Source organism: Haliaeetus albicilla, chromosome 20, assembly GCF_947461875.1.
Source record: "Haliaeetus albicilla chromosome 20, bHalAlb1.1, whole genome shotgun sequence".
NCBI lineage: Eukaryota > Metazoa > Chordata > Aves > Accipitriformes > Accipitridae > Haliaeetus > Haliaeetus albicilla.
Window position 1 is genome coordinate 26,334,291 of NC_091502.1, and position 23,111 is coordinate 26,357,401.

At 42.3% G+C, this 23,111-nt stretch overlaps 1 protein-coding gene across 8 annotated transcripts in view; it reads right to left on the reverse strand.

Annotated features, from left to right (window-relative positions):
* Positions 1-23,111, reverse strand: part of FAM168A (family with sequence similarity 168 member A) — a 199,548-nt gene that overhangs the window by 49,055 nt on the left and 127,382 nt on the right. The window contains exon 1 of one of the 8 annotated variants that reach the window (XM_069808656.1): positions 17,698-17,728. The exons of the other annotated variants lie outside the window; for them this stretch is intronic. Within the exon in view, the coding sequence (XP_069664757.1) occupies positions 17,698-17,713 (16 nt within the window). The 5' untranslated portion in view covers positions 17,714-17,728. Of the gene's footprint in view, positions 1-17,697; positions 17,729-23,111 lie in introns of those variants that run through there. 8 annotated transcript variants of the gene reach the window in all.

The following is a 23,111-nucleotide window of genomic DNA, read 5'->3' on the forward strand; positions in this document are numbered from 1 at the left end:
AAGGTTTTACAAACACATGAGAGTCATGAAACCCTGAGAACCTAATGCCATTCACAGTCTCTAAAATCCAGCAAAATTCAAGTTGTCTGGCTTCAGGCTGCCTCTATCAACCAGCTAAATGGTGCTGGGCACCACTGCCCACTTGAAATTTCATTTTCATTGCTGCAAACCATCCAAATGGGAAAGACATACATGTGCCTTAGCTGATTCCTGCAGCACTGGTCTGCTCATCGCAAGCTCCACCTTCCAAGGTGGTTCCCACACATTAAATCAATTTATAAAGGAGCTGGGGAGACTTCAGAGTGACTGCAGACAACGTGAGCATCTCACAGGCGTACCCATGCATTTCACACACGCTCCTGAGCAACAGCAAACATACTGGAACAGGGAAACAACACAAAATGAACCAGAAAAATCAGACCTTCAAGATGGATACACTATAATGGTGAAATTTGAAATCCCCCTACAACATGGTTTCAAGGCAAGGCAGCTCGGTAAAGATACCTTAAAGCTCCTCAACTGGCTGACTTGGAAATGTCAAGGAGAAGAAATGACCTGAGGCCAGTTTGTCACTGTCACAGCTCTGGTTGAATAAGTTTTAACTTTTCCCCCAAGCAACCTCCTGCCAAAGTACAATAAAAAATGCATGAAGACAATCATCTCTTTTTGCAGGAGATTTTTCTCCCTACCGAAAATAAACTAATGCATAACACCTTAGGAGTTTTAATCTAAAATAGATTTCCAAAGGGCTCCACGTGCTATCAGTCACAATTAAAAATGCTTTTATTGATTCAAAATAGGAAGTAAAGCTTTATAGCAGAATGTTTTGTGCAAAAGGAGATTTTTATTTCAAATAAGCTAAATTATGAAGCTAATTTAGAAAGCCAGTTTTCTTCCAGAATAAGCTGCCTTTTGCATGATTAGAGAAAGAAACATGCCAATGCAGGCTGCAAGGCAGTGTACATAGAGGTGTAACTACTTAGAATAGATGAAGTTATTGCGTCTACCAGTTCTTCTTTGTACGTGGTACCAGGCAATGGATCACTCTCCCACAACGAGGAGCAAGCCTCAGGATCACTGTTCGGATACCACTGCTGGGATAGGGCAGGAAGAAATCTGATGCTTTTTCTTCACCAAACATGTTACTGCCAGTTGTGGTGCATGGAGAAAGTGGAAGAAAAGGTTCTGAAGCTGTTGAGTGCGCTCACCAGGCACACGGCAAGTTGCTGGAGAAATTTATTCAAATAAATACAAATCTTTCAAAGGCAAGAGCCCTCTGGGATCGAAAAATGAATGTTTGATAATGGTGCCTTGGGCTGGTCCAAAGTTATTAGCCAGATGGAAGAAACCAATTTCCACAATGGGTCTATTTAACAGCAGAAGCATATCAGGAAGAGAATGATTGTGTATATGTTACACACACCAGAGACTACTTATATAGGTTCATTAAAATAATAGAATAGAATAGAACAGAACAGAACAGAATAAGTTCAGTTGGAAGGGACCTAAAATGAAGATCTAGTCCAACTGCAAATTGGGTTCAGTTCCAAAGGTTCAGTAATTACAAAATAGTATCTGCAGCGCCTCACCATGTCATGTACTACATGAGATACAGGATAAGTTCAGTGTATACTCTCCAGTAATCTGAAAAAATGGAGAATAAAAGACATTTATGAGAATAGCTACAGGAAACTCCTCTATTCTCCAAGATCAAGGGCAACAGCATGATCCTGAGAAGACACACCTCACACGCACAGAGTCCATACCGCAGCACCGCAGCAACATAGAGTTGTGTACTCCTTTGCCACTTCCAAGTTTACAGCTTCCACAGGGCTTCTACAGACTCTATCGTGGCTTTCCCTTCTCCTCAACTTCTAAACCTTTATCTTGTACAACCTGATCTAAAAGTTCAAACCTCTGTGCCACCTCTGTGCAAATTACACCTACCTTCCCAACCTATGATTTGTCCACAGAATACCCTGAATGTACCCAAATGGCTGGCACCTGATAGATGATCAGGTCACAAAGTCAAACGTAGCTCCACCTCACCTCCACAAGAGCCATTCCCACCACATTTTTTCCAGTTACTCTGCAGATCACCATGATCCTCCTGTCCCCTTCAGCTAGGACACATCTTGCTTCTCCAGACTATACCCAAAACTTCCAAATTCTTGCTGCTCAGCACCTCTAAACCACAGCCTTTGCCATCCAGCTACGTAGGCATGTGCCTCATCTGCCATCTTCACTACTGCAACCCCTTTTTTTCTCTAGGTTGACACCTGCAGTCTCACCCTACTTACATGCATTCCGTCTGCCGCCGCAAAGTTCATTTTCTTAGCTCATCATTAAGATCAACGAATATCCATCTCTGCAGACAGAACTATTAATAGTCACTTACCTCTCCAGCTGCAAATTCAAGGCTCTTCGCAGCCAATCCTCACCCTCCTTAAAATGTCTCTTCTCATCACGTATAACACTCTCATTCTACTGAAATGCCAGTATTTTAATCCTTGAATATTAAAGACTTTCCTGTCACACACTTCAAAAGGAAAGGAGCCAATAAGAAACAAACAATTTGAGGTCAGGGTATTTCCCTGTTCAGCTCACAAAATAAAGAAGTGATATTCCTCCCCACTCTCAATTCTTGTGTGCAAATTTTAATTGCTTTTCTGACATCTACAGAATGTAATCTTCTTTCCGTGTTGTTACTAGGATTAGGGCAGTACGAAGGTAAAGCTATTTTTGATTAATATGGAAATCAGAAATTACTTCCAAGAGAAAACTGGGGACTGTTCCTAATACTACTTTATCTTTGGGGAATTACAAATCTAAAGAGTAACAAGAGAGAGGTGGCAGCTCTCTATGTTTTCCAACCTGTGCAAAATATGCTTAACAATATCTAAAATCTATTCTGATGGAAAGATGAGATTAATATAAGTTAAGAAAGGGCTCAAGCTGAAGAGAAAGAGAGTTAAACCCCCACAGAACAGTGAACATCAGTTTATCTGGGGGGAAAAAAAAAAAAGGTAATGAGACCATACAGTGCAAGGATAGCTTCCAAAGTCTAATGGTTAAATATGTTCCCAATTCAAATCTGTTCTTGCTGAAGTTCAAATTTTCAGCTGAATTTCTAATGGGTGAAAATTTGAGGAATATGGTGGCATCCAGCTCCTCCTATTTGTGTGATGGGAAGAATCTGGAGATAAATACCAGGCTATTTTGGATGGAGAACCTTACTTGATTTCTGAATCACTTCTGCTGCTGAAGAGCCTCTCTTTCTTGTAATCCACACCTGAACCCATTTGTGGCAACACAGGGGATTAAAACTTTGGCTCAAGTTTGAGGCCTCGTGACACCTCTTTGGCTGCCACCATCAATGCATCTGGGTAAATTCACCTAAATACCGAGTTACATGGATTCTCCCCATCTCCAGCATCCACATGCTGGGGTGAGCAAGGAAACGGGGAGATGACAAGTGACCACTCCTGGTCTTGCCCAGAGAGGTGGTTGATGCCCCATCCCTGGAGGCGTTCAAGGCCAGGCTGGATGGGGCTTTGAGCAACCTGGTCTAGTGGAAGGTGTCCCTGCCCATGGCAGGGGGGGTGGACTAGATGACCTTGAGACGTCCCTTCCAACCCAAACCATTCTGTGATTCTATGCCTGGAGATCGGGGATAAAGACTAAAAGCCATGTCAGCAGTCCCATGTTCCTGTCAAAAATGAGTGCAAGAGTAGGAGACAGGAGATGATTTAGAAGGAGTAAAAAAGGTACATCCTGGGAAATTTTACTTGATTTCTCTCTGAAGTACTTATGAAGCCCTGCTCTGACAGCGCTGCAGGTGTATGCTGAATAATAGGAAGCCTGTGGAAGAGGAACCATATGCTGTACTTTTTTTTTATGTTATCATTGGGTGCATGAGATTAATAGGATTTTCAAATGGAATTGTAGTGCTTCAGCTACACCTGGAAACAAAGGCATTTACTATGACTACCACAGAGGAGTGAAAAGGAGACAACTATTTTATCTTGAAAGCCCTCAGACACTTTCAAACAGATACAGGAATCAAATAGCTCTGTATAAAGACAGAGAGCCCTCAAGGACTGGTTGGGCCAAGCTCCTGTGTTTTAAAATGACAGGATGTGGGAGCAGGCTATTTAATATAAAGACACAACGTCAGAGCACAAGGCTTGGTGGTGTTAAAAATTTGATTTAGATGTGGGAAAACACTGAAGTCTTGCAAAGTCAGAGGTTCAGCTGTGTGTGCCAGAGAAAAAAACTACATGCTGACATTGTCATGTTCAGCGGGTATCCAGTTGTACAATGGTTATATACATATTTACTCTGGTACCTTGAGACGTATCAGGTTTAAACTGGAATTTCTGCTGTATAAAACACAATGCACAATGCTCTAAAATCTGCTGATGGTGATGAGCAGCCTAAAAACCATTCACAGAGAGAGCCCTTTACAAAAGCATAACATATTTCTTGCTATTTCCTTCTGACCATTTCTTACCATATTCCCTTCCATGTAAGATTTTGCAGGACAGTAGGTTTGGCATTTTTTAAACATTTTGCAACTCCATTGACATTCCTTGTCATGGCACATTCTTCTTATTAGCTGTGCACTTTTAAGAGGGGAAATACATGTTTTCTTTTTTCACGAGAAAATTTTTATCATCTTAAAGACACTAAGCATAGTCTTCACTTGATTCTCCACTAGTGTTCTTAATTTCCAGTACAGCTTCACTTCCTGAGTTGTCCCATGGGAATACAAATTATATAATTTTTTTTAGCAGTTGGCTATGGTGACATTTCCTGCTGCTAGGTGACTCTGGTCCTGCCAGGATAGATTAAGAAGGCTCACCAAACATTTTGTTTGGGTAAGGAACAGCTTAAGGGCATTGCCTCCATATTCTATTAAAGGCGCCGCAGGAACTCAGTAACATTTTCCTGTTGATCTCAGCTGCTATGATAAATGGAGACCTCATCTATTCCTTCAGGAGGAGAGGAGACATTTTTAGGAAGGGAAACCAATTTCCTTTCCATGTTATTGAGTTAAACACGGTAGTTAACTTTTCAAAGGTATTAAGGTCATTTTGTTATTCTTCCACTGAGCGCTTGCTGAGCCATCGTATCAGCCTTCAGGAATCGAGACAGAAAATCTTCAGCTCTGCAGGCAAATTCCTACAGATCATGTTCTCCAGCAGCGAGGGTACGGTCAGTACATATATACTGACAGTGATGAAATACATCTGAATGTATAGACCTCAGAACAATTACCGCTGAACAGCCTTCAGCACACCGTTAGTGAGAGACAGAAAAAAATCTTAAACTATCTTTGGAAAGATGAACAATACTTCTCGTTATCAACACTTCATTTAGTATTTTACTTGCCTAAACCCAATTATATCCAGAAAAGGCAACTATGAATGAACAGGATCTGAGCAACCCCAGATAATGGGACAGGATAAAAAACCATTCCAAAAGTAATGAACTGATCTGGCATTCATCAGTCACTCAGTAATGAGCAAATGCAGATTTCAAATCTAAATTCATGTCAAATGCCTCTGGATAAAATTAACGCAAAGCATATTTCAAAACACTCATTCAAAGTGTCGCTGCTGGTTCCTCCACCCCCCTCCAGCAGACCAGACACCCTCCTCTTCCATAGCTCCTGGTGTTCCTCCTTCCACCGCTCGCTCCAGCTTTTAAGGCTGTGTCCTCTCCCCTATACCCTAACTTGAATCTCATTTTCCACGCTGGTCCAAGCTCTCAGGACAGTTTTCAACCCCCTTTTAAAGGACTATTTTTGGAGAAACCCAAAATGAGTGATGATATTGAAGGACAGGAACTAACACAGAAGACTCTCAAGGGATGTCCCTAACAAGCCTGGACACACCACGATCTCACCTCTGCCGTCTCCCAACTCCCTGCTCCTTGGATCAGCAGCTCTGACTGTGCGTTAGCACAGGAGCACACTTTGTGCACCACATTTACAAATAATTTGCATTCCATCCAGGCAGATGCAGACTTGTAATTTTTTTTTATATTGAAGGATAAACTCAGGGCTTTAAAACTGCAGCGCATTACAAGCAAAGACAGGCAATCGTGTCTCCCAAGAATAGCATGAACTCCTTTGCAGGTGAAGCAGGTGTATGTGTTAGCAGGAGACTGAAAAAGGAAGAAAAATCTCCCCTGTATCTGGCATCAACAACAACTCCTTGAGTGAGCCTCAGCTGCCTGTGATCCATCATTGCCTTTACTCTTTGGCCTTACAAGTATTTTTTATATGGACAGTAACATCTGTGGCAGGCACCAATCTGATTTAAACTACTGATTTTTTTTTCCCAAGAAACTAGCAATGGATGGGATTCGTTGTCGTCGGCAGCAGTGAACAGATCCAAACACATTGCTTTTGGTTCATAGTCACTCCAGATCCCTGACAGTGTGGTGGAGGTCACCTAATACCAGTCTGCTGTGGCAGGAGATGCACATCCCTGGATAAACATGGCCAGAAAGCCTTCCTGCCTCCCATGGTCACCGCTTCCAGACACACACATAGAGAAGTCAACAAAAATTACAGCTGTCCATTACAACAAAACATGGCATCATCCTGCAGCCTGAGAGATAACAGTGGTAATAGCTCTTACCACCATAAAGGTGTATCAAAGTGTTTGCAAATACTAAAGAACGCCTTTTATAATTGAACGGCTCCTTTGCTTCTACCCAACAGAAAATTGCCTTCTGTTAATTCTGGCGGTGTGAAAAGACTGGCAAAAAACCCTACAAACCTAGAAAATGCTAGTAGGAAGGGATTATAGGAACAAAAACGTAGTAGGCCAAGTGTTGAAGACAGCACTCAAAACAAGCAGCTCCTCTGTGCCTCCAGAGGAAGCCTCAGTGCCCTTGTTTCACACTGTTCTATACAATTTAACTACTTTTTGACCTTAAAGAACTTTGAAGCTTGTGGGTAATCCAGCTGTGAATGAGATTTCATATTCCTTGATGAAACATTTGAAGCTGCTGTTCAGTTTGCTGATGGATCCTTTTATATATCTGTGTGCAAGGCAAAAGCTTCTTTTTTTTTTTTTTTTTTTTTTTGAAGATGAAGGGCACCCAGTGGACACCAGGCAGAGACCATGCAAGCTTCGAAATAATTGTTCTGCCAAAAGCAGAAAAGATCTGACAACAAAGGCTGTTTCTTTCTCCATCTTGAGATGTCCGTCTACTGACTTTGTTGTACTGTGGACAGCCAAGCTCCTAATCTGTCAAAAAGTGAAGACTGCTGACTTCTCCAACTTCAACTGTTCTTGAAAGGGAATTTAAAGCTCTTAACTCCCATACAGAAAACTCAAGCAGTGTCTACTGTAGACCTGACTCCTCCTGTCCAAATAACATTTCAGCTTGACATCTCTTCATGGATGTCAAGGGTGCCTACCCATCAGCTGAAGCTCTCAAAGAGTACACGAGCTTTCGCCACAAGCTCTTCTCATTAATTCTGCATCGATGGTGCCCAGCATCCTCCCTGTCACTCACACTTAGAACTTCATCACTATCTTCAACTGCAACCTGTCTGTGCTCCTGCATCAAACTAGGTTGAAGTCTTCAAGGTTCTTTGTGCATAACACCCTTAAAACACAGCCTTCCCCATCCATCTAGGCAACCATCCACTTACTTATCATCTCACATCCTAACTATCACAATAGCTTTTCCTCCAGCCTTGACAAAAACATTGCTATTCCACCACTGTCTATTCAGAATACTGCTACAAAGATCATTTCCTTAGTGCACATCTTTGTCCCTTCATTTCTCTTTTGCTCAACTTGACTGGCTCCCTTTCCCCTACCACAAGTCAGGAATTTGTGCTTATTTCAAGGTTCTCCATCACCTAATCCTCCCTTAGCCATCCATATTCAGTAGTGAGGCACCAACTCCTCCTTGGTTCCCCCAGCATGCCAGCCTTGATTGTGCTGCTCACTCAGGGCATTTCAAAATAAGCATCTCGTGTGCTCTCTCTCACTCAGGCTGTCCCACTAAGAAAGGCTAGAATTCCCCCTAAACATCGAATGTCTCCTCAAAATACTCCTTTGACTGTCTACCTCCAAAAACTGTCATAACAATTAGGCTGCCACTGTGCTCCATCACTCACCTTTACCTGCTTGTCTCAGGCTCTAGGGGCAAGGAATAGGGTTTTGCTCTGCACTTGGGTGCTGCCTGGAACAATGAGACGTTGATGAATCTCCTAAACCCTAAGTCCCACCTAATATACACAAGCACTGCTATTTCCAGCATGCTCTGACAATCCTCCCCATTAGGTTAGCCCCTGCAGGGGTAGGAGCTGCTGCAGTAGCTGTGTCAGAAGGGGGGAGAGCTGAAGAGATTTACCCCAAAGATGTGCTCCTTTTACTTCTTCTTTTAACCACCACCAAGGCTAACTAGGTTTGATCCACCATCTGCTTACAAGTTGTCAATGACAGAATCCAAGATCATCAATCTGCACTTAGATCATGAGAACCCAATGCCTATTGATTGGAAATTTGCTTGTAAAAACAGCATATATATTCGGTCAAACAAGTGTTGCTCTGCTGGTGAATATAAGCTTTGGTTTCTAGAGAACTAAGACTTATACCAGTGGCAACGAAACACAGCAAATGAGAATAAACCCCAGTTTGTAAGCACAGAGCATGTGTTGTCTGAAGGTTGCTAAAGGCACAGTCAGTTCTCAGGGGCTCAGAACATTCCTGTGAGTTAAACATCATTTAAGTCCATACACCTAAGGTTTGGAGGGGTAAAGTGATCTGCAAAAGATCATTCAGCAGTTGCAAACAAAGTCCTGAGCAGAACCTTAGTCCAGTATCCACCTCTCACCTGCTCCCAATAACATCCTTTTATCAGCAAGGCCTTTTTGTACACAAACTAAAATATGTATTTCTCTTCCCAGCCTCAAACTACTGCAGCAAAAGCAATAATCCACCGTGCGCTAACAACATCCAGGAGGAAACGTTCCTGAGATCCGTCTGCTTGTATGTGAGAGTAGGACTGACTGTTCACTGATGCCCAGAAGGAAGTCAGGGTCAGGTCCACGAATGCCAAAAAAAAAAGGAAAAAAAAGTAAAGGAAAGTAGGTCAAGCAATTTACGTTTGCTGAAAAGGACAAAGAACACTGCAGAATTTTTATTACCTTATGCAAGTGCTACCAAATATCTGAGGCATCCTTTTTATCTGATTCAAATCCCACATGAGTAATCCATGATTAAATTTAGTGGGTGTGAAATTTCATTAGGTCGTTCAATTTTAAGCATATTGGATAATGAAGTTCCGTCGTCCTTCAGAATTAAGAAAAAAATTAATACTGTAATTTTTATCTCACTTCCAGCCTTCCCCCATCTGTGAGATTATTCTCATTCATGTAAGACATCAGTGTCTTACAGCTCCATCTTTGATGCACATGACCTTTGCTATCGAGAGAGGTTAACTGCTTGTAAACGTTGGCAGGCAGCGAAGAGCACGGATGAACCTCCTGACTGCTCTGTCAAAAGCTAAAAACCAAACTAGACTTCACCCGATGCTTGTTTAGGATACATACAGGTCAGAAATGCAAGTTTTCTTGAAACTAAGCTATGGAGCAGCCCACCACATTTTACAGACTCCGGCAGGGATGTTTTCTAAAAGATTATGATTTCTCAGAGAAATCTTTAGACTAATTCAATACTATCACACACGATCATGTTTCTGTTGGTATGGGAAAAACGCTAATAGGTAGCAGATGCCACATTAAGTCTTAATTTGCCACTCCAAAGAGCCAGACAATTCAAAGAGAAGCCACCAGCTCACTTCATACGAAAAGGCTCCTTGCGAAGACAAAACAAGAGAGGTTTGGAGTTTTTATTGGGTTTTAAAATTCTGCTTTTTCAAAAAGACTGTTTTGAACTCATACATTATAGAAGCACTGTTAGGATTTTATAAGACGAGCTGTACAATGACGGGGAGTGGACTGCGCAAGCCAACAGCCAGCCATTTAACTGTACATTGCCCTGTGTTTCCCACGTAGGACAGATATAAACTCTGCTTATTTCCTGCTCCCCTCCCTCCCCTGAAAGATTATACAATTAAATTTTTTAATTTAATTGTATAATCCTTGGGAATGACCCAGCTGAGAAAGAGTTAAAACGACAGCCACGATTCATCTCGCTGTATTTTCAAGGCACTTAGCAAGCAGATGAAGCCACTCTATGCCAGTACAAATAAATAATATCTATATCCACATCATAACAATGTATTTTCATCTTGATATCGTTCACCAAAGCATGATGACAAATAATTGGTAGTGAAACAGGAGTTGTCAATTCTGCCTTAATCATGTGTTTACTTTCAGTCTTGACAGAAGTTGCAATATTTCTCCCATTCTCCTAAATGGCTACCAGCTGTTTTCAGTAAATGAACTGAAAACAGCAAACACCAATCTGCCTTCTATATTCTTCTGTGCTTTATTGCTGGATAGTTTTCTCATGAAAGAAGGAAAAAAAAAGCCAAAAATTCAGTGAAGAAGCTGAAGCTTCGCACGTCTAGAGAAGCATCAAGGAAAAGATCACGTTTGGACAGATACTACTTGGTGGCACAAGACCAATACGCGTCAGTCTTGACATTTATTAAAAGTACACCCCAATATCGCACATCTATGTTAAACAAATCCTGCTAGGAATTCATTTTAGAGTCTCCTAGAGTAGGAGTTGCAAGACATCAGTCAGGCATCAACAGCAAAACAAATTAAACACCACAAAACAGTGAAAACCCGACAAGCCAACCTGCAACTTTAAATAGCACCAATGAGCTTTTTCTGTCAATAGCTGTTTACTGGCCAAGCTCCACCGCATCCTCCCTCAACTTCACCCAAACCTGCATTCTTCACATTACAAAAATCCTCAGCCAAGTCTGGATCAGTGTAATTCTCAGCCTGTTTATCCCTTGTGCAGTTTCACGCACACTTTCTTTATCCATCTTGCCTTCCTGCCTATCTTGGACGCTTTCTCTGATCTCCTCTCTCACAGGACTGAACACCTTCACCAGCCATGTTATCGGACACCTCGAGAGTCAAAAGGGCAGAAGACAGACACTGCAGGGAGCAGGAAAGCCAACAAGGCTATGACCCCAAGTACCGCAGAGACAGACTAACGATGCGCCTACATCGGTGCTTTAGCTTGGGTCAGGAGTGCGCTTCCCACCACACCTTGATGTCCCAGGGTGGTGGCACGTGCAGGCTGCATGGATGCCATGGACCTGGAGGAGAACCTGGAGGAGAACCTGAAGGAGAACCAGGGGAGTGAAGTTACTCGATGATATAGGCAACACTATAGGACTGACTATGGGAAAAAGGAGAAACGGAGGTAGGGAAGAAGACACAGTAACAAAAATGAGAAATGTGTGAATTTACACTACAATGGATTTTGGCTTGTTGGCTTGTTCAGGGGTCCGGCCAGTGGGATCCCAGGGGATGCTGTCCTTAGCGGGTCTGTGAGAGCTGCTGTGCAGGGCTGGCATCGGAAAAGCCAACGTTTTGCTGGAGTTGACATTGTCAAGAGGGGCAACAAGAAGGACTTCTGCAGGTACACTGGCAGCAAAAGGAGAACTAAGGGAAACATGGGCCCACTGAAGAAGGTGGCAAGGGACCTAACAGCAAAGGACACAGAAAAGACTGAGATAATTCAGCTCCTTCTTTGCTTTGTCTTTATCGGCTAGCTCTGCTCCCATGTGCCCGAGAGCAGGCTGTCTTGGCAGAGTCTGAAGGAGTGAAGTACAACTGTCGATAGAGGACAGATGAGTTATGTACCACTTAAGCAACCTGGACATACACAAGTCCATAGTGCCAGACAAGATGTATCTGAGGGTGCCAAGGGAGCTGGCTGATGTCACTGCCACTCTCTGTCATCTCTGAACGGTCATGGTGATGGGGAAGGTCCCTGATGATTGGAAAAAGGGAAACATCACACCCACCTTCAAAAAGGGCAAAGAGGATGAACAGGGGAATGCCGGCCCAGTCAGCTTCACCTCCCTGCCCAGAAGTACATGAAGCAAATCCTTCTGGAAACCATAAGCAGGCACGTGAAGGATAAGAAGGTGACTGGGAACAGCCACCATGGATTTGCGAAGCACAAATCATGCCCAGCTACCCTGACTGCCTTCGTTAATGAGACGACTGGCTCAGCGGCTGACGAGAAAGCCGCGGATGTTGTTTACCCTGACCACAGCATGTGTCTCAGCATGGTCTCCCCCAGGACCAGGGAATTAATGACTGGATGGGTGGAAAACTGGCCGGATCATCAGACTGGAAGGGTAACTGTCAGTGGTTCGTAGTGGAACTGGCACTCCCAAGGCTTGGAGCATACAAAGCGTTGAGGGGAGGACCAGAACGGGGTTTGCTCAGCCACAAGAAAAGGCAAGTTGGAGACCTTAATGCCATCTGCAGCTACCTGCTGGGGGGTTAGAAGGAAGACGGAGCCATGCTCTACCTGGAGGTGCACAGCAAAAGCATGATGTGCAACGGGCACAAGTTGCTGCAAGAAAAATTCGACTCAATATTGGGAGAAAACACATCCACAGGGAGGGTGGAACTGGGGCCCAGAGAGGGGATGGAAATATCCTTTCTTGGCTAAATTTGAAACTCAATTGGATGTGACTCTACATCTAACTTTGAAGTTGGCTTTGATTTGAGCCAGGGGCTGAGGAAAAAAGATCTGCAGAGAGCCTTTCCAAACTAAATTATTCTAGGATTTAATATATTAGCCAGAGAGTTTCTGACACAGAATTATTTAATAATTGCTATTTTATGCTTTCTCTATTCCTTTCCTGCACTTCAGTTCCTGCTTCTTCTGTCTTCTCTCCCCTGAAATGATATCTTTTTGTTCCATACTTGCAATTACAACAAGCATGGCTTTATATGAAATATATATGAGATAGCAGTCCTATTTTTCACCTGAACTTGGATGCTAAGAGGTGCTGGATTCATTCTGGGCACTGTGCTCTAAGTGGTGTCAAGTACCTTCTGTTATTAGAAGCAACGCTGGCAATGAAGAGCATAGTGGAGGGAGAGCACAAAGTCGGTGTGCACTCATTTGTCTGGTAATAGGTGATAAATTAAAATATGGTAATAGCTTTAATCATTCCTGTTGAAGCTAATTTACTCTTTATTTTTTTTATGTGGGCAGTTCTACACCTAGGCTTAATGAAAAAGGTAAATAAACCAGAGTGGAGTAATGATATATACTGACTGAGCTGTCAATCAGAAACAGAGCTCCTGTATTGTTTGCTAATGATTTATAGGAAAGAGCTGTCTTAGACCCAAGATCCGAACCACAAACATAATTCCCACAGTGAATTACATTTGCCAGAAAATGACATGAAATGGAGCTTTATGATTCAATGCAAGAATCGTACATCAGAAGACTTTTTCTCCCTGTCCAAGAAGCTGCACGTACTCTGGAAAATTAACTGCAAATCAAGTATAGACAGTCTGGCAGGAAGAAAAAAAAAGATAGCAAAATGAGAATGTATTTAAATTAATCCTTTGGCAGGGGATAAAGGAAAGACAGGCAAAATAAGGGTAGAAGAGTTAGACTCCAAACTGACAAATGCCCAGTGCACGCGTGAGCATCTGCCCTCCGCAGCATCCTCATCACCTCCCGTAGGGTCCAGCCACCAAATGTTCCAGCACACATGCTGCTTCTATCACTGGGCACTTCAATTAAAAAGATATCAGCTCACTGCCAGTTTAAACAAGGGGGGAAAAGGCTGGTTGCCTGAAGTGACCCGAGCTCAGTGTCCTGGACAGGGTGTACTTGCTGTCTCCCACTGGAACTGATTTGCGCTGTTGCTGTGATAAAGGCATTGATAACAACGGTCGGCATTAAACAGCCAAGAAAGGACGTTTGGTCTCGTTGTCCTGATTCAGCGATAGTGGCCAGGGACATGGGGGGAGTTTGCAGCCCTCCATAAAAGCTAGCAATGATGCACATTAAAACCGACACATTGCCCTGTGGGCACAGGGGAGGGCTGGCTCGTGAAGCTTGGGAAAGGTAAAAATATCCCCCGCCAGCTCCCCTGGCTCATGGAGGAGGCTCTATAATTTATTTTGTATTAATGTACTGCAGCACCACTCCTCTATTAACTTTTGGGAGAGAAACAAAAAGCCATTAACAATTGTTTGATAGATGTATTAATAATGAAAAGTGACTAGTAAAAAAGAAAACTTGCTAGTAAAATGTATTAACAACACTAGCCAGACCAGAGAGGACCACAAAGAATTTAAGGGGAAAAAAAGCCTGTACAAAGCCCACTAGTGATAAGTGTAAAATAATACATGTTAGGAAAAAACCCCCACATCCAAAGTATTAAATGAACTATATCCACTCAGAAAAGGGACTGGTGCTAACAGTGCCAGGATGAAGAGAAACATCTGCTCAATGAGCAACTGGGGTCCAGGAAAGCAAATAAGATATTACGCCACATAAGGAAAGGCAGGGAGAACTCATCTCTATTAATCAGTGCTTTGCTCTCCTCTGGACGTTCCGTGTGGTGCCAGGCTCTCCAGCTCAAAAGGAGTATTGCAAAACTAACGGGGATTAGGGAAGGGCAGTTCACTTTAGAAAGGAGATGAGAAAGAAAGATATCTGAGAAAGATGAAATTTAAGCAATGGCCTCCAGAAAGGAGGTACGGACAAGAGTAGGGAGCAACTGGCCGGGAAATTCCCAGTCTGGCACAAAATGAACAAGGCAGCATTTAATGAAAGTAAAAGGTGATTAATACCAAACCATGTCTAAGAAATACTTGTTTGTGAAAGTCCTTATCAGAGCATGTCACTGATGCCAAAAATTCAGTATGAATCTAACGCATCCGGGACAATAATTAGTATAGAATACACCCATCATAGAAGGAGTTAGGACATTTCATACCAGAGAGCTTAAACCAAAATAACAGAGCTCTTGATGGGACTTAGCATCCATGGACCTGGAGAGGGGGAAGGACAAATCCTCCATGTCTTCTTGTTGTGGAGGTCTTGCACCTCTCTGCAGCATCTGGTGCTGGTCCTGCCATGGAGAGGAGAAGGAACCGGGTGGACCATAAGGACCTGCTCCAGACTGGCAATTCTTAGGCTCTCATCTTGTCCCACGCTTGAAAGACAGATTATTATAATAATATAGGAGGAGAAATGAGGAAAACATCTAAGAAAATGAAGTACAGTTTCCAGCTTTCAAGCAGAGGTCAATAAACAGGGCAACTTCTTTTTTTATGGTTTCAGACAGATTGGCAGGATCTTTTTGGTGTTGGTATATCAAAAGATAAAGAGATTATGAAAAAGAACATGAAAGTGAAGACCTGAAGAGCTTCAGCAGAATCAAAAAGTCCTCCCAAAGCTACTGCAATAGCACAGAGGTTTTATAAATGGCACAAATATACTTCATGTCGGTTTTTGCAACTTCAGTGCTTTATCTTCCTTCCAAATTTCCACCTCAAGTTATACCTGACATGGTTTATGTGCCTTGCAATACACACCTATGCAGAGCCGGAGAACATATTGATGCAAACAGCACAGCACTTGGCTGCTTCCTCATCTATGAAGCTTCCTGCCTCACTGTCTGCTTTAATACATGTTCCTCACACACATATGATTCCACTCATCTATTAACCAGAATTAGAAACATGACTCTGAAAACTACCATTGAGGTTTTGGTCTTCATATTTTTGCCTAACTTCCCTTTTCTCTCTCTCCCCCCTTCATTACAGTACTGAATGGGACACCTAGCTAGCTCTCTTCATCCTCAAACTACAGGCACCACTTTCCCCAGGTTCCCACTTGGCAGCCTGTTGACATGTCTTACGATTTTCATCTCACTTTCACAAGGGCTGACAAACCAGCAAACGTTTCTTTTACCTATCACGTACTTCACTGAATTCTGTGTGATCGTGTCTTCAGGCTCTGGTGCATGAAAAGGAGCGGTTTCTTGGTACGTCTCTTTGAGAATGGTGCTCCCCAAACTCTTCATCTCCTTTAACCGCCCTGCATTCGTGACACTCAATAGTGCAAAATCAAGCTAGTTACATATTTCAGTTCCTTCCTGAACCTTTTATTTCAGCTGGTGTGTCTCAGGAGCAGCTTGCACCGGGTATTTACGTACTGCTTACACCTAGACCAGCCATCCTGCAACCTGCAGGTGACACCAGCTTCTTGCATGGCATTTATCGTTTCCTAGCACAAAGAATCAACACCTTTTTTCAGTAGAAAATTACAACTGCTGACTGCCTGGAAATCATGTCTTGGAAGCAGGTACAATACATTGTCAGGATTATTTTATATGACCGTTGGCAGAGGAGGAGATGCTCTGAACACAGTTAAGGGTACCGACTGGCAATGAAGATGTATTTCAGCTTCATTACATCTCAGCTGAGCAAGAAGTTACAAAGGTTCATCCATATTCTCATGATTAAGGGCATCAAAAATTGATTCTAGCTTAAAATTTTCACTCATAAGAGTGAAAAAGAAGAAAGCACTGTACTTCCTATAGTATCTGTCTGTTCTAACTATATATAACCTATGTAACTCAATAACCTGTTTTATTGGAGTGTATAATAAAATCAGTGTCAGTGCTGAATTCATTTTCCATGACAGGAAAACCTTGCCTGAAGTAGCTTGAGACGCAACATTTTCAGTCCAAATCTCAACATGCACTGATAGCCCCACAATTATTTTGTCTCCTGTGCATCTTTTTGCAGGTTTCAGTTTTGTGGTTTTTTTTTTTTTTCTTCTTGTTAAAATTAGCACTGAGGAACAGGCTTGCCAAGTTAAATATCATCATAGAGGTCTACGATCAGTTATTATACAGAGGTTCACACACCTTTATCTCCAATACATTTTATGGGTGAAGGGATTCACTGCAACTCAGAGCAGTTCTACATTTGCTGAGCTGAGTAACACTCAAGAAATCCCTGTTTCGCTCCAGCAAGAGCCTGTGGTGAGGGGCTCACATGTAGACCCTCTATACTGACACTCCCTAAAGACAGATGAGATCAATCTAGGTCCTTAGCTGACATCATTTTGGCCCCTTTTTTAAAAATTTATTTATAGGACACTAAGCTGAATATACATTTACCATGATTTTGAGTACATATTTTAATTTTTAAGTTTCATTTGAGGAACAATATGGAGCACAGCCCTTCCTGATGAATATGACGTTCAGCACAAATGGTGGTGAAACCCAAGAGCTGGAAATTCTTCAGCCAGCTGCTCCATCATAGCATAAGTACTGAGAAGGGCTAGGCAAGATCCACCAGCCCCATTGCTGGTCATGGTCCTATCTAAACCACAGCATTAAACACAACACAAGTGGGAGGTAGGAAACGGAACAGGGATAAAAATCAGTTGCGGGGTCTCCTCTCATCTCTAGATGAGAGGGGCTCCTGGCCCTGAGATGTCCTACACTAACAAACACACTACAGCTTCCAGGGCTGCCATACATAACCTGTACTAGCCATTTATTCTGAAACACATTCTGGTTTTATGGTGGTTTTCTGATTATTAAGCCCTAATCAAAGTATCATACTTACATGAGTTGAACAGAGGGAAAGAGTTTGCTCTCGTAATTCATGTCCAAAAAGAACAAATGCTCTTACATGGCAAAACAATTAAGCCCATGCTGTATTTTTACCTGAACAGGGATGCATTTGAGCTTGAGCGTCTTCCTAAGCCAAGACCAATGCAAGGCAAAATGACAGGTCTTCTCCAAAACCCCTGGTCTGCTGCCCAACCATCGTCAGGCACATTTGCAAGGACAGAAGAACTTGACAAGTCTCCTGCTGCAAACCAAGCAGTCCCAAAGGGGCAAGATACAAATCAAAAAACCAACCTGGATTAAAATCGCAACAGAAGAGAAACCCAATCAGTGCTATTTGAATAAAATCAATGCTAAAGAATATCACCATAATTTTTACTTTAAAGGCATAGAATAAACTGAAAGTTCCAGAAAAGGAAGTGATGGCATCATTCATTTTTATTATTATTCATGTTCTCATCACTATGACTTTCAAAAGACCGGTTTGCTTTTGAGATCCTTCCTCCAGGTCAACTAGGTTTCTTTACATAAAACAAGGAGTGCCATTTGGTCATATTAAATAAAATATGGCATTAGGGGTGTGTAGGGAAACTGCCTGGAACAACCCCTCAATGTTTCACAAAAGAATTCAAAGGAAAGTGCTCCAAAAGATTACTGTGATCGTTGCGTTGGTATCTTACCTGTTTGAAAATGCTTTCAAGCAATTTTCCAAAGAGCCTTTTGGTGTAATTTGTGCAGGCTTTCAGGAGATTAAAGAAAATGTAGATGCACATTCCTTTCAAAAGAAACAGAAATGGGCTAAAAGTAATTTATTAGTGGTCAAGGGCATAGCACGGCCAAGTGAGACTTAAGATTGAGGATTTTTTCAAGAAATTTTGGGACTGCAGGCACTGCAAGGCACTGCAATTACTGAAAGAGTAATCAGCTGGATCTCCTATCCGGTACTGAAATATATGCTTTCCAACTGTGTAATTTACATATGGAAGGAGGTCAAGAGGGATTAAGAAAGTAAATATATCACCTGATTAGGTATGCAAGTTCAGGACGTTAGAAGGACTTATTCTATCAATATTCAAGGTCTTAGCTTCCCAAGGTTGAGCTGAACGCATGCAATAAATTGAATATGTAGCCGAAGTCTGGTGAGAAAACTGAAGATCCCACCAGTGTGCATCAGTATACACTTGTTCCAGGATGAAATCAGATGGGTTTTTTTGTTTATTACCTTTTCCATTTTACCATGTGAAAATAAAGTTAGAGAATAAGGGGAATATACACAGGCAAGGAAGGAAAAACTATGACCTGACAAGGACATGTTCACTACTCACTGGATGTGCGTTTTTAACAGAAACAGACAGCACTTCCTAATTATTCTTCTTAATTTGTGCAACATTTAATGCAAGACAGAATATCACGCTGCACTGCTTTAGCCTTTTACTTGGGATAGACGATATAGGGAGATAATACGATCATCATCTGCTTTCTTTGATTCACACTTTGCTTCCTGTGAAGAATGTCATTTATTAGGAAATTAAAGTACAGATAAGCTCAACTGCAAGACCAAGCCAGCTTTCCAGGAAGAAAACTGAGCTGAGCTTTTGCTAACTGATATGTATTTGCCCTATTAACCATAAAATGTGCCTTGGACTGAGTTAAGTTAGAAAAAAATGTTGGGCAATGGTCTCATAAGAGCAGCACTCTGCTGGAAAGCAGAGATGGGTCCCAACTCAGAAGAGCCAAGACATCTCTAGGAGAACCTCCTGCTTTTCTCACCTTCTCTCAGCTGTTATTCTCTCATCCTGCTATCAAAGAACCTGTGAGCAGCACCAGCTTTTTATACCTCCGCTAATTGCACATTCTAGGAAAACAAAACAATGTAATGTTCATCACACTTAACGTGCAGCATCATAAGGCATCAGTATGAATAGGGATGTGTTTTGGATGAGACGGCACTGCTACTCCTTTCCTGTTTCTGCTGGGTGACTCATCATCCTGAATTTGGGAGGATGTGGAAATCCATTGACAAAGCAGCACCAGCTGCAAAAGCTTTGTGTCCACAGATCCTGTAAATTTTGAAAAAAAACCCACAACACACAAAAAAATAATAATCAAGAAACCCAGCGTTCAGACTGGTAGTACAGCAAAGGATGCTGAATCTTTCCATAAAATTTTCCATGAAAGCCTGTAAGGACTAAGAGGAAGATTTTGGCCCTGCCAGGGAGGAGATAATGGGGCCAGGTTTTGAGATGCTGCTGTTTGATTTCCACTGTGCCCAACTTATTACCTACTCTCTGAAGTCAGCCCCAGCCAAAGCGCTGCAGGGCTCAAGCACTATCAGAGAAAAAAAAAAAACAAAACCAAAAACCAGCAATAAAATGAACATTTTTGCACACACTGCATCAGCATCTAGAAAGAGAGATGGACGAAAGTCACTGCTCAATGTGCAGTTGAGGTAAGACAAGCCCAACAGTATATTAAGATAAAAAAAGGACTCAGACAGGGTGGTCAAACCCTGGAACAGGCTTCCTAGGGAGGTGGTCAATGCCCCAAGCCTGTCAGTGTTTGAGGCATTTGGACAATGTCCTTAACAACACGCTTTAACTTTTGGTCAGGTCAGGCAGTTGGACGAGGTGATCATTGTAGGTCCTTTTCAACTGAAATAGTCTATTCTGTTCTAATAAAGTCTTCGAGCTGCCAGGGCATCAAGTCAGCGCTAAGAATAATCTAAAATAATCCACACAGGTAACAGCTAAGAGAAAGCCCCTGCAATGGACTTCCATGGCAAGAGTCTCCAGCCAGCCTCGACCCCAGAAGCGTAGGCTCATCTCGGCCAGGCACCTCGCGCACGCCATACATACCACACCTGCTAGCTAAGGTATATGAAAATGCACGTATCCTAGCTAAAGCCTTGAGCTTTCCTGTTCCCCATCTCTCCCTTGAACTACGCTCACTCAAAGCTCTGTCATCCTTCCAGCCTCCAGGAGTGAGTGCTTTACAACATCCTGGATCCTCTGAAGGTCCTGTCCTTTCAAAACCTGGCAACAGAGTCGGGAGAACTTTTTTTCAGCAAAACTTGCAAACCTGCCAAAGCATGTGGCTTCAATCATTCGCAAACATTTCATTAACTTCTGTCAACTGGACAAGGCTCTGAGCAACCTGACTCAGGCTGGACCTGATGACTTCCAGAGCTCCTTTCCAACCTGAATTATTCGGTGACTCTCCTTCAAATTTATGAGATCATTTCAACTAGAAAAATATATTGAGGACTGAACCTGCTGGACATTGATTTGGACTCTGGTCCCATTCCAGTGTTAACACAAAATGAAGCAGGATTATAAATAAACAGGAAAAGCATCCCAAAATATCCTGAAGCCTTGCAATTACCCTTGAAATGAGAGCATACAGGTTCAAACCTCCTCAGACAGAACTGAAGCTGGTTCTTCCATACCCCACAAAAAAATCCTAACCCTGAGACTACTGGGTTGAAGGGGAAAATTAGCACCTCTCTTCGCTCTTTGTTTCCTTTAATTTTCTCATAAATGATTGAAATTAAACATTTTGGGTTGAATGAAATAATTTGTATTAAATGCAACCAGACTGGCTGGCAGGCAAATGGGGTGTTTGGAGAAGAATAAATATTAATTATTATTCAAACTGAATGGAATTATTTTTATGTTTTCAATTTGTTTGCCAAATTAAACATAACATCACTGCCACAGCCCCGGCTGAAGAGGCAGGAGAAGAACTAGGCAGAACAGGGAGTGAAGAATGGGGACAAAATGGGGTGATGCAGGAACCCAAGCCCAGAGCTGAGACCTCAAGGAAGCCCCGGAAAAGCTGCTGAAACAGTGCTTAAGGACTGATGGAGAGGGATTTTCCTAAATCCTCTGGGCAGAACAACTACAGACACTGGCTATCCAAGTCCCAAACTGGAATAAAAACAGATTTATTTGCCCCAATGAAATTATCTGTTCTTTCTTCCCAAAATCATCGTGACTGCAAAGGTTTCTTTCTTTTTTACACTGTGATACATTTTCCTTGTTTTTCCACATCCTGATGAATACACCTGAAATGTTTTTAAAGGAAGAAAGCCGATTTGTAACGCTCTACTTAATTTTTAAAACGATGTCGTGCCTTGTTCTTTAATAGAATCCTGACTATTTGTTCAACAGAAAAAATTCAGTGTTTTATACAGTATTTATAAAGGGTCACATAAATACATAAGCAGAGAAGGAAAAAAAAAGTCTACAGGATTAAAAGATAAGGAGGCTGCCAATCTTGTAGCACGGGTATGGCACTGGAGGCTTACAGCTCCTGAATAATACCTGCACAGCAGAAGGCACGGCTACCAGCAGATTCTAAGCCCCCTGAAACTCTTGTATAGGTGCTATAGGAAAGGACAGAAATGTGTATTGTCCCACTAACTAACAGCTCCTACTGATTTTCCTGAAATCATTAATTGCTTGCAAAGAAAACCTCCTGAAAATGCCCCACCTGCCCTTGCAGGGAATCGCTCCGCCAGGAATGTGAGGCTTTGGAGGAACGAAATCTAGGATAACATAGCTGAGCTTTGGGGTTTTTATCGTGGTAATTAGAAACGTTAATTTATCCTCCCATATGCACAGAAAAGCCTGGAACGTGCCAGCGGGACAGGAGCCTTAGATGCCACGCTTGCAGGACGTTATCGGGTGCTTTTGGCAGTCTGTGCCCTGCAATGTCCCTCCTCCTAACAATACTAACCATTTCCAACGACCACAACAAGTTCGTTATCTTATCACAGCAGCATCCCTCTATGAGATTAGTCAGGCATCCCAGTGTCATGTTTTATCTCTAAAGCCTTGGGCTTAGGCATAGCACGCGTCTACCCCAGAAAGCTAGGTGTATTCTAGTCAAACAGAAGAGGATCTATAAACATCTAATTTTTTATGATATGCACTAAGTTTGCAAGCCTGCTTTAAATCAAATACGGTTCTGACATCTACTTAAGCTTCTGCAATAAATTGGCCAATGATTAAAAAAAGAGGAAAACACTTAAAAGTCAGGCAAACGTTTCCTAAAAGTAAATTAATATGGTTCATCCTTAACAGAAGTGTGGAGTTTTATTCCAGAACGGCAAAAATGTGTTGCACAGGGCACACGTCAATGACAGTGCTTTCATCTGATCCTCTGCCCAGTGCAGCAGAGTCCTGCAGCACCAAAAAGCAGGACCTGCTAAGCATGACGAGGCTTAAAAGTGTGGTTTAACTATAGGACATGGGTTTTAAATCTGATGACACACCGGCCTGTCAAAGGGCTTGTTGCAACCCTCCCCATCTCCCTTCCCCAGCTATAAAACCCTACCACAACAACATTCATCCACCAGCACCAACAAGCTGCTGCAACAAGATAGAGGATATTATTATAACAGCAAAGGTCCTGGCAATGCTTATCAAATAAATAAATATTAAGTACCTTGCAATAACCCCTTGATGGGAGAGATGTGGCAAAACAGCCAAGAAACATTGAATAAGCAA